General features: G+C 46.5%; 1 protein-coding gene across 1 annotated transcript in view; it reads left to right on the forward strand.

The window, feature by feature from the left end:
- Nucleotides 1-6,027: 6,027 nt before the first annotated feature.
- EML6 (EMAP like 6) overlaps nt 6,028-12,889 on the forward strand; it is a gene marked incomplete at its 5' end in the record, with an annotated part of 200,028 nt that continues 193,166 nt past the window's right edge. The window contains one exon of the mRNA XM_079792522.1: nt 6,028-6,224. Within this exon, the coding sequence (XP_079648648.1) occupies nt 6,028-6,224 (197 nt within the window). The remainder of the gene's footprint in view (nt 6,225-12,889) is intronic.

The raw sequence follows: 12,889 nt of genomic DNA on the forward strand, positions 1-12,889 counted from the left end.
GAGTGTGGCTCTTCCACAAAATACCACGGCCTGCGCGAGTCTATTTTGAAGAAGTGGTGTTAGAAGAAGTTTAAGTTTAAAAAATTTGGCTCTCAAGAGAAATTTCATTCGTTGTACTGTTGATATTTGGCTCTGTTGTCTAATGAGTTTGCTGACCACTGTTCTATAGGAACCTCCGATTGCTCTTACTAGGAAACACTGCAAAAATTTTAGAGAAGGCACATTGATCTGCCTACAGGGTCCACTTAGGAAGAATCTGTAATGATGTCAGATTTCAGTGATCCAGATCTAACAACTAGATGTTACCCCTATTGTAATCAACTGAAAACATTGAAAATGTATTGAAAGCAACATGTTGTTAGCTATATGACTGATTTTCATACTCTCTCTTTGAGATTAGAGACCTCATTTAAGAGTTTGAATAGGGGCTTTATTATAAGCCACACTATGACAGAATTATTACCAGGACACAAAAAAAGAATTATTACCAGGGCTAATGTTTGGATTAGGAAGTGTCAAATGAAGTGCTGAAGTTGGAGATGCCTGTACACTGCAAGTTAGTCTTCAGGTAAACTAGACTTTATAAAGAGTCATAGCGGTTACACCTGAAAGACAGGCTCTCTGCTATCTAGGGATGCTTTTCAGAATGGGTTCTTTTCAAACGTGGGTTAAAGAGGCCTTTTCTTACGTATCTGACCAGGTTATTTTATCTTTATTGAGTAGAGAATATAGAGGAACTCTATCTTCAATAAAAAAAAATCATGGAAACTTTTCATTGTTTTGATCTTCTCTTAGACTGTAGTGTCTACTACAGCTCAATAGATAGAGCCTCTTTATCCTTTGTTAAAAATGTTTGACAGGAGATGGGGAAAAACACTTTAAAAGTCCTTTTCTCCACAAATGACTGATACTTGCCCATTCCCTTTAGTCCTAGCATTTTATATCTTCCACTGTGACTGGTATAGTTTACCCAAAGTGGTTAGTATTCCTATAAAAACATTAAACTTAGGATAGCTTCTGTATGATAGACTAAAACCATGAAGTTTAATTTAAAAATTAATCTTTCCCTCCATGAATAAGAAATAACTTCTGCTCTAAAAATGACTGTCATGTAAGGAATCAAATAGAAAGAAGTGATTAGTATGATAATATATAGGAAATCAACATGCAGCAGCCAAGTAAAATGAGTCAAACTTTGTTATTTTTAATGGCTTTATTGAGATATAATTTGCAAACCATAAATTAACATGGTGTTATGAGTTTTACTCTTGCTTGTCTAGATTGCTTATTTCCAAAGGGTATTATCAAGTCTTACTTTACACTTTCTTCAAACAGAAGTTAGTATATACTGCCATTTGGTAATACATTTGTATAATGCTTTGCAAATTAACTCTTTGCACACATATATTCTGTTTCATTCTCACAACTATCCGGGTGAGGATTGTTATACTTTATTGAATGAGTGGACTAAGATCAGAGGTTTAGTGATTTGCCTAAGGTAACACTGTAAGTGGCAGGCCCAGAACTTATTCCTCCAGCTCATTTAACTAAAAGGACAACCTGGTGTAGCATTAATTAAGACTAGAGGCTTGGTGCACGAAATTTGTGCACTGGGGGGTGGGGGATCCCTCAGCCCAACCTGTGCCCTCTCGCAGTCCAGGAACCCTCAGGGAATGTCCAACTGATGGCTTAGGCCCACTCCCCGGCAGTCAGACATCTTTAGCGCAACAGTGGAAGCGGGAGAGGCTCCCACCACTGCTGCTGTGCTTGCCAGCCGGGAGCCCGGCTTCTGGCTGAGCAGCACTCCCCCTGTGGGAGTGCACTGACCACCAGGGGGCAGCTCCTGCATTGAGCGTCTGTTCTCTGGTGGTCAGTGCACATCATAGCAACCAGTTGTTCCGCCATCCGGTTGATTTGCATATTAGCCTTTTATTATATATGATAACTGAGAAAATGAACATGTCATGTTACATCCATCTCATTTGTTTAGGAGACTCCTTTCAGATACTTTCACGTTTTCTCAGGGAAATTTCCTTTCCTCTCTGGACCATGGCCACTACCTTTGATTAATACCTCAAGCATGACTGTAAGGTTCTAATACCTTACGTAGGCTTCTACTACTAGTGTTTCTGTGATTACCCTCTTTAAAAAACACACACACCAATTAAGTGGCTCTTCATTGTTTTAAGGATATAATACAAACCTCTAGGTTCATCTCTAACCAGTCTAACATCTCAGGCTTATGTCTTCTTATCTTACATGAATTCTCTCCTGCACCGATTCTATTCAGTGTCTAAATGCTTTCCTGCACCTACTCTTTTATCCCATAGACTGGTGTGGGACACTCTTTCAATTTATCTTTACTTATCTCAAATCTTTCTTTATTTCCTCTTTGCTCCATGCAGTCTTTCCTGACTTATTATAGCTGAAAAGCTCTCCACTGCTGATTTTTTATTTAGAATTTATTGTCTCTATGTAACTCATTGGCACTGCCTTATGGCATGGCATTATTATTATTACTTTTTAAGAAATACGTTTTTATTGATTTTTTAGAGAGAGAGAAAGGGAGAGGGATAGATAGAGAGATAGAAACATCAGTGAGAGAGATGGCTGCCTCCTGCATGCCCCTACTGGGGATCGAGCCCGCAACTGGGGCATGTGCCCTACCAGGCATTGAACCGGTGGTCTCTTGGTTCCTGGGTTGATGTTCAATCGCTGAGCCATGCAGGCTGGGCTGGCATGGCATTATTGATCATCTATATTTTTGCTTATGTCTCAAATCTTTTTCAGGGCATGTTTTCTGTTTGTTTTGTTGTTGTTGCAGTGTGCTTATTGGCTAGCTCAGTGCCACCTCACATATTTGTAGACTCCTGTTTCCTTAAAAAGAAGGATGAGACCAGTTCACACCCTCTTCACTGCTGCAGGCAGCAACTGCTCATCCATACTCTGGCACTTCTAATCTTCCTTAGGCTTTCCTACCACTCGGAGAGCTGTATTGGAAGCTTGGGGGAGTTGAAGAACGGAGTAAACGGTTACACTGAGAGAAGGGAAAGAACACGCTCCAAACGCCCCCTCTATCATCCTTTTTGCAGTCTTTGTGTCACAGGGATTTTGAAGTGGCCACATTTGGAAACAGCCTACTTCCACAATACAGTGGGATTCATAGTTCACAAGTAGGAGACATGTCCCGGCTTCTGTGTCTTAGGGCCAAGGTTGGTGGTTCATGGCTTTAACACCTTCCCACTTACAAAATCTAGTTATCCTTAAACTAGGGCCCAGTGCATGAATTCATGCACCTTGAAAGGAACTGTGGGCTGTGAGGCTGCGGTGGGCACAGGGGCAGGTCTCAGCCCATCCTCCACGCCCCCGCCAGCAGCCCCACTCCCGCCACCGCTGCCCCCATGCGCTGAGGACGCTGGCCCCACTCGTACCCGCTGATGGTGCGGAGCGACTGGGATGGGCGCCAGCAGCGGGTGAGAGTGGTGGCTGCTTCCCCCGATCACCCCTCAGGAGCAGGGGGAGGTGGAGAAGCCCTCAGGGGCTATCAGGCCAGCAGCCGCAGCTCGCACCCGCTAATGGCACCGAGCGATTGGGGTGTGAGTGGAGCCGGCGCTGGCAGCAGGTGCAAGTGCCAGGCGGGACCATGGTGTGGGAGCAAAGAATTTTCAGTAACCACCAGAGATTCGCCCTAATGACAGCAATCGGCACCCTGCCTTGGTCTGGCACCCCTGCTCACCTGCTCCACCATCCCGCTGTGGCCGACACTGCCATGTTCTGTGATCTGCTGCCTGCTGCTGACGCCCGCCTTGTTCCATGTGTGCCCCCTGGTGGTCAGCGCACATCATAGCGACCGGTTGTTCAGTCTATTTGCATATTAGGGTTTTATATATATAGATACCCACGTCCTCTAACTTAGGAGGCGGCTCATGGGAAGGCGCTGGTTCTTACATAGCATTTTCTTTAAACCTGGCAGACCTGCAGTTTCACAGAATAAAACCCATCTGAATGAAAAGGAAAACTGAAGTGGGAAATAAATTTGGGCTTGAATCGGCTATAGAAACCCTCAGGGATTGGTGCAGAAGAAAACTCTGGAGGTGGGCCGTAGAGATTGTCTCTATTCCAGCGCCATTGCTCTTTCCCATAGATGCAAACGCACGCGGGCAGGCCACCTCTGTCAGCAGGGAACGCTGAGCTTTGGCAAGGGGTCGCCCCAGGTGCGGCTGCCTCTGCTCAGCGGGAGAACCGCAGGTGCCTAGGACGCCGGTAGCGGCCTCTCTGCGGGGCCCCCTCTGGGCGCGAGGAATCCTGGGACGTGTGGCCCGGCTGCGCGAGCTCCCCGACTGAGCTGGCGTCCAGGGGACTACACTTCCCAGAATGCATCGGGGAAGAGGGCAACCTGAGCCGGGAGAGGGAGGGGGCGGCCCCAGAGCCCTGGTGCATCGCCGCGGTTTCCAAGTGCGGCGATCCAGCCTAGTAACCCACCGCCAGGGTTCCCGCAAGCGGCTCTGTGGCCCCGCCTCCCGAGCCCGGGCTAGACGAGGAACCCGTCTCCCCTGCGTCCAGTGACGAAGCCCAACCTCGGGTGCGGGAGGCGGGGAGGGGCGGGCAGGCAGAGGATTTCGCTCGCCCGTGGCGGCACCGGCTCGGAGCAGAGGTTAGAGGCGGAGAGAAGCGGGGATGCTCTGAGGGAGAGGCTGGATCGGGTGTGGGAGTCCCGCACGCCGCCAGGGCGGCAGTGCTCGCGGGCCGGGGTGTCCCTGGGGGCCGGCATCCCTTGGACCCACGGCGGCCGATGCCCGCGCGTGTGTGCGTGCGCGTGCGTGTGGGGGGGCTCGCGGTCCCCAGTGTTTTCGCGGGCGTCCCCGCCCCACGCTGGGCTAGAGGTGGGACCCTTGAGCCCGCGGGACCCCGTCCGTAACTAGCTAGCGCAGACCTTCCTGGGGAGAGGCACACGATTTTTGCCACTTGTTCATTATTTAGGTTTTCCTTTGACCTGGAGCATTAGTGGGTAAAGCGCTCCTGCCAGCAACTGCACTCGTGTCTCGTTTCCTCCGATTCAGAAAAACCTTTTATGACGCTTGCAATTGGAGTTGGTGATTCGTAAGAACTGCTAAGTTCTTTATGGTGTTCCCAGCCAAGAGAGGGTTCACGGAGGACACGAATTTTAAGCACATACATAACAACTAATTGGAGCATCTAAAAAAAAAAAAAATGACCATTGCATATTCACCCTGGCTTCATGGGAAAACAGCAAATGTTCTTTCAAATCAGCAACCACCAGCCAGCATCATTTAGGGCATATTTCATATTATTAAGGAGATGAGTCTGGAGGTTGAAAGGAGTAGTTGACAATAATAATAATAATAATAATAATAATAATAATAATTAATAAAAACTTGTAGTTTGTGGATAATTTTCTTGGACCGGGTGACTTACGCAAAAAAAAAAAAAATGTTTCTTTCTCCCTCGCTCTTGCATCTTGGATATAGACCGTCGGTTTCGGATCCGAGGATGGCGATGGCCAAGCTTAGCCGGGTTCCCTGTCAAACCAAAGCTGTCACAGAATAAATCCCGCCGCCTGCCGGGCAGCCCCCGCGCACTGCAAACTTCGGGGAGAGAACTGGGCAATCAGTGCTCAGATATGCGGATCCCAGCTTTAAAAGGCGGGGCGGCCCCCCCCAGAACCTCTCCCGGGGGCCGGAGCCTGCAGGTGCAGTGAGGCGTGCGCGCGCGGGTGCCGGCGCCTCCGAAGACGCCTCGCGGCGGAGAGGGAGCCGGGGCGCCCGGCGGGGTCTGGCGGCCGCGCACCGGCGGCTCGTCTCCGGCGGCGGCGGCGGCGGATGATGGTGGCGCCCGGCGCGCAGGGCTGTGTCTGTGCGTCGCCGCGGAAATCAGCGCTCGGCGCTGCACACTGAGCCCTTGCAGGTCCTCCGCAGCCCGGACCTTGGCGAGGACAGACCCGGCGCGCAGGGGCCGCGGACCGGCGCGCGGGGGGCGGCCGGGGGGGCGCCGTGGGGTCGGCTTATCATGGCGGATCGGACGGCTCCCAGCGGCCAGCTCCGGCTGGAGTGGGTCTACGGGTACCGGGGTCACCAGTGCCGCAACAACCTGTACTACACGGCCGGCAAGGAGGTGGTCTACTTCGTGGCCGGGGTCGGAGTGGTTTACAACACCCGCGAGCACAGCCAGAAATTCTTCTTGGGACACAACGACGACATTATCAGGTAAGGGGGGTTGGGGGGGGGGTGCCCGGGGGAGGTGGCGGGGAGGGGCTGCGGGGGGAGGTTGGCAGGGTGGGGAGAAGGGGGACCCACCGGGCTTTCCCGGGGTCAGCCCCGGGCGCGCGCCGTGCAATGAAGGCTTTCCTCTGGAGCCGCATGGAGTCACCGAAGGGCTGCTGGTGGTGAAGCCAGGGCAGAAGGAGGGCTGGGGTGCAGGCTGGCGGGGAGAGTTCTCTGTCTTCCTCGGAGGGCTTTGGACCTCTAGGGAGTTGAGTGTCCGGATGCTTTTTGGGCTGTTCGTTCTTGCTACAAGTGGAAGGAGGATCCTGGGTAACTAACTATCCCACACTTCTCCTTCCCTCGCTAACGAGGTAAATGTAGGACCCGTGACCTGAGCTGTGGGTATCATCTTTGGGAGGTTTCTCAGTAGGTTCCTCAGCAAGCAAGAGGACTTAAAAAAAAAAAAATCTAAAAATTTTGCTACAGGTCATTTGGAATCTTCATCCCAGATGCTTTGAAACTGGGGAAATTTCTTCTGCAGTGGGTGGGGAGTTTGTTCTCTGATGTTTTCACGTAGCAGTGTTTTAATGCCTGAAAGCTTATTTATACCCCCAAATGGATGCTTCCACCACCACATCGCTGAGGTTGTCACCGGCTGGCAGCTGCCGGACCACGGAATCCTCCCAGTCAGCCCCACAGAATGACCAACCTCTGGTGGCGGGTGGCCAGGACTGAGGACAAGAACACGCTGGGATGCCTAGCCATTTTAGGGGTTCTCCCGAGGAATTTGTAGAGGAACATGTTTTGGTCACCAGCCCTGTCCTTCCTTCTTTGGAGCAGCCGCAATCCCTCCAGCCCTGGTCAGCTTCTTGCGTGACCAGAGGTGTGGTCCAGACGCTGCTCACCGGGAATCCCTTTGGGCCATGGGCGGTTCAGGAAGGTTCCCCTGATGTGGGGGCCTCAGCCCACAGGGAAATGACTGGCTGAGGACGGACTTACAACTGACAGAGCATATTTGAACCTTCCAAGCGCGTGTGCTCACTGATGTGGAACCACTTCCACCCCATTTCCAGGATGTTCCCACTTGTGCTCCAAGTTTGCCTTTCATAATGAGATAAACGGTTAAGGGGTGTAATGTTAAGGGTCTTCATTTCTCCCGGGGAGAAATTTATTTTAAAGACTAGCTCCCCTCCCTGCCTTGAGTATTGTGCTTATTCTGGAGCCTTCTCCCCCTCCCCCCTCCCCCGACCTGAGACCTCAAGTTGAAAAATGTAGTCAAAACTTAATATTTGAAGATATAGAAAGATATAGTTTTTAAAAAAAATCTTGACTTTTAGAAGATGAAGATTTTAAGTACGAGGAGCTCTATTGCTCTCAGGATTTGGTGGAACTAACGTAAAACTTCCTTCATGTCACATATGCCAAAAATAGCTGTTCTTCTCTCCCGGAAGTGGCAATGGCTGTGATTGGGGCATCCCTACTAGTTCTGTCCTGGGGATTTTTGCCTCCCTAATTGCCAGGCTGATTATTAAAGGCACAGGTGCAAGCGATTAGCAGTGACTCGTGAAAAGGTTAGATGTTTAAAAATTTAAACCCATTATGTTTTTGCTCTTTCTTAATGCAGTGCTTTCCATTACACCATCAAAATAAGATGTAGTCCTTGCGGGAGGGGAGAGAGTGGCAATTAAACAGACAATTCCCTGGGGTTAAATAATGTATATGTGACAGTTCACTTAACTACTTTGAGGATTTGAACTCCTAACCTAATTTTTCTATAATAGGGAAAAAATTAAATGCACGATTGAAACTGAAGGTGGGAAAAGGGTGGAGTTGCAGTAAGTTGCTGCTGTGACTGGCAGCTGGACTAGCGGGGATGTAATGATATCTGGCTTAAAGAAACACTCAGATTTGAAGAAAAGATGAATGAAATTTTTTGTATAACTGGATTTGCAGGGAGCCCCACTTGATGAAGAGGGAAAAAAATCAATTTAATGTCTGGTCTATTTATTAAGGTTGTTATATATTACACTGAATAGTGACATAGTAGTAAGCATGCCTTTGGAGAAAGGACTTTATTGCTAAATGTTCCATATTTGGTTGATCTGAGTATGCACAGGTGAGCAGGATTCTTTAGTGTGCATGTATGTCTTTGTACATAGGAATAAAATGAACTCCAACAGGTTAAAAGATACAAACCACAGATCATTATGCAAGTAATAGCTGCAAAATTAGAATGTTTATGCTTTTTAAAATTTTGCTTTATCTAATATATGTAAATCTTCCTTCTTTGTTTTTATCCTTAGAATGTGGGACTCTAGTGCCATTTCTTTCATCATTTTCATCTCAGAAACATATTAGATGTTTGAAATTAATATTGCAAAATGTTGGGAATATTTATGTATTAACTGTGTGTATGGATAGGACAGTTGTACTCTTACCTTTATGAATTTCAACTCACTTCTATGTATCCTAGCTATACTATTGATTTTCCACTTAAAATATTGAAACTTGCCATTGAAAGAGAAGGACTATAATCAAGGTTTTAGTGCAAGTATATTTTTTTGGGGGGGGATACTAAAACTTCTAACTCTTAAGTCCATTAAATGAGATAATATAAGTAATTGTCCAGTTAGCATTTGTATTAGTTTGAAAGATATATTCACGATGCATACATTTCCTACTGCTTTCTTTCTTTCTTTCTTTTTTTTAAAAAAAATATATTTTATTGATTTTTTACAGAGAGGAAGGGAGAGGGGTAGAGAATTAGAAACATAGATGAGAGAGAAACATCGATCAGCTGCCTTCTGCACGCCCCCTACTGGGGATGTGCCCGCAACCAAGGTACATGCCCTTGACCGGAATCGAACCTGGGACCCCTCAGTTCATAGGCTGACGCTCTATCCACTGAGCCAAACCAGTCAGGGCTCCTACTGCTCCTACTGCTTATTGTGCTACTTTTCCTAGAATATTGACTAGAAAGCAGCCACCCCCCCCCCCCCAATAGATACCTCATTCCATTTTATAAAACCGTGTGGCCTCTGAGATCAGGATGAACCTTAATGATAGTAGGATTTGGCAGAGCTCAGCATGTGTCCTCCTGACTTGACAGACTATGTGTTTAAGTCAGATTTTTAGCAAGTTGTAGATATGTGAAGCGTGATGTGATCTATTGTATGTGGAGGCTTAGTTTTATTCTCTTGAATGATTACTTTTCAATACAGATAGCAGATTAGAGGATGATGCCATATTTAGCCCTGGTAATATTGTTTGCTATTGGGTGAATAACCAGACTCAAATCAGGGCTTGAAGGCAAGGACAGTCAGAGACTGGAATAGTAGCTAACTTGGTTTCTACTTCAGGTAGCAGATCATGACAGAGAAATGGAGTGAGTGAAAGAAAAGGTCATGAACACATGTGCTCTCTGTCACCTCCCTTCCATTTTCACAGTGCCTCGGTTGAGACATTTATCTCCCCACTGCGGATCTCTGTATTGCTTCTGACTAGTTGCCTGGCTCCATTTTCTCCTACGTTTTAGCTCTCCATACCAAGGGTGGTTTTCCTGCAGTCCTGTTTCAGGGGAAAGGGCACTGGCTTTGACTTTGCACACACTCAGTATGAACCCCCCTCTGTCACTTACTGAAGGCGTCTGAGTGAGTGGCTTCACCTCTCAGGGTCTTGTTTATTTGTGACATAGGGATAACAATGCCTACATTGCATAGTTGTCACTGTTAGAAAGAATGTGTGCAGATGGTTTAGCATGGAGCCTCGCCCGCCCTTAGTTGATGCTCATTAAATGCACTTAGTAGTGGCAGTAGTAGTACTCAATTAAAAACACACATATACCAAAAACAAAACGATGATTCCTTTTAAAAAATATTTTATTTTTATTGATATTTTTTAAGAGATAGAGGAAGGGATGGGGGGGGGAGAGGGAGGGAGGGGGGGGGAGAGAGAGAGAGAGAGAGAGAGAGAGAGAGAGAGAGAGAGAGAGAAACATTGATGTGAGAGTGGAACATCGATCGGCTGCCTCCTGCAGGCCCCCACCAAGGGATCGAGCCCTGACAGAATTGAACTGGCAACCTTTCAGTGCACAGGGCAACGCCCAACCTACTGAGCCACACCAGCTAGGGCCAGAACAATGCGTCCTTATTCCCCATAGGCTGAAGTTCAAATTCCTTAGCTTTCTGTTCTTTCTCGTCATAACCCACCTTTCTACCCTCATTTTTACTTTCTTTCATTTTTTAAAAAAATATGCTTTTAATTGATTTCAGAGAGGAAGGGATAGGGAGAGAGAGATAGAATCATCAATGATGAGAGAGAATCATTGATCGGTGCCTACTGCACGCCCCCACCCCCAGGGGATCGAGCCCGAAACCTGGGCATGTGCCCTGACTGGGAATCAAACCACGACCTCTTGGTTAATAGGGCAATGCTCAACCACTGAGCCACACCGGCTGGACCCTTTCTTTTTTAAAATCATAAATTGTTTGCTCTCCACTTGCCATATAATAAGATCACTCTGTTCTTTCCTACCTTGTGCTGGAGTGATTTATCTCCTCGTTCTCCCTCCTTCCCCTGTGCCCTCTCCCCACCCAGTGGCATCGTGGTGAGAGCATGGACTTTGTTGTCAGAGAGACCTGATTTTGAACCTACATCTACCACTGGTTGGATGAGTTGGGGGAAATTGCTAAACCTCTGTGAGTCTGAGCTGTTATCAGTGAAACTACTTCTCAGCTATAAAATAGGTGTTTAAAGGTATCTGCTCTATAGCTTTTGGAGGTGCCCACAGTGTTTGGCAAATATTAAGTGTTCACCCGTTTGTATCCACATCTGCTTCAGTCTCATCTCTCCCAGGCGACCTTTACCATCCTTAGATAAGGGGTGCCTTGCATCCTGAAGTTCTGCATCTTACAAGACCAATGCTGCTCGTTTAATATGTGTCACTTAGTGCCATTCTTTCATTCTGAATATTTTCATTTGTAAATGTATATAAGATCCTGAGGCTGAGAATGAATTTAATAACGACAGCCAGCATTTTCTGAGTGCAGATTCACTGTTCAATGTGTGTACAGATCCATCTCATCACCCTTTTAACAGCTCCATGGTGTTGGTACCGTTGTTAGCCCCAGTTTATTGGTGAAGAAACTAAGGCACAGAAAGGTTAAAGATCTTGCCTATGGTCACTAATTAGAAGAATGTAGAATGCGACTTGGTACCCCAGTCGCTCTGATTCCAGAGCCCAAAGTCATTGCTTCACTGCTTTACAGACTCTCTTATTTTTCTTAATCACGGTGGTTCCTACTGCTGTGCCTTGTTTCTAACCAGAACTTAGTGAGCTAGTTTCTTCTTGTAATTCTGTTTATCAATCCTGTGCTCTAATCGAGAGTATTTGAAGCAGATGGCTAGAACTCATTCTAGAAATGAAACCACATTCAAGTTCATCACGGAAGATAATCACTGGCTTGAAACAATGACATGAAGCAATGATCTACTAGAGACATTTAAGAAATGTCTAAATTGCAACATAGCTAAAATAATCTGGTGCTGCAAATAAAATTAAATTTTTTTTTTTTTTACTTTTGAGAGAGGGGTCTAACAGCCATGCTTGGGCCTGGAGTGTTGGGCAAACAGGTTCACATGAAGGCCTGGAGATGTGATTTCATATTCTTTCGTCCCCTGATGAGTTTGAAATTGGGAAACATAACTATAAAGAATCAAACCCATACTGCGTTGAGTGCCTGCTCTGTAGCAGACTATATATGTAGCCATCTTATTGAATTCCCCTCTTATCCAACACTGGGAGATAGTCTTTCATTTTATAGGTAGAGCTCTGAGAGGGAAAGAGATTTAAGCAAAGTCACTCAGTGATACCATCTACTGTTCATTGGATCTCACTGTTCATTGGTAAGTGTAATGAAGTGAAAGGTTTTGATGGAAGGTTATGGTCTGTTCATAAATGATCTTATTGTTATTCTTATTAATAAACAATAGAGTGTTTGCTGATTTTTATTAAGATTTATTCTCTAAATTGAGTACATATTATTCTTTCTCATTTGCTTATTCATCAAAAACTCATTTCACATCTAGAATGTACCTGGTGCAGGGGGTACAACAGTGAACATGACTGAGTTCTTGCCCCTGTTTTGGTGGGGGAGGCCAGTAATGAATGAACAAGAAAAAAAAAAAAGGTGAACATCGTTGTGATTAATACTAAGAAGAGAATGACCATAGAGAGGAACTGGATTGGGTGGGGGTATGGGAGCTACCTTAGATAAGGTTTCCAGGGCAGCTCTCTATGGAGCTGGCGTTTCAGCCGAGACCTGAAGGATGAGAAGGGACAGATAAGTGAAGCTGCTGTGGTAGAGGAGAGGTTACAGGCAAAGGCACCAGGGTGGGAGAGAACTTGGTACGCCCCAACTTCTGGTGTAGGTCTCCAGAGAAAGACCAAGGTCATTGGAATTCTCATCCCGGTGATGAATGCCTCACGGGTTTTGACACCCTATGTCCTAGATTCCCCAGGACAGTCACCAACATTTTGTTCAGTTACTGTCATGGGTGCCCTTGTTCTTGTCATTTTATAGGCCTCTTTTAAATTCTAAATATGTGACCATATTTTTATTTTAAAAATATGGTTACCATATAATGGGTTGTTCCAAAGCTTGAAAAAC

The sequence above is a fragment of the Cnephaeus nilssonii genome (genome assembly GCF_951640355.1).
Source record: "Cnephaeus nilssonii genome assembly, chromosome: 15".
NCBI lineage: Eukaryota > Metazoa > Chordata > Mammalia > Chiroptera > Vespertilionidae > Cnephaeus > Cnephaeus nilssonii.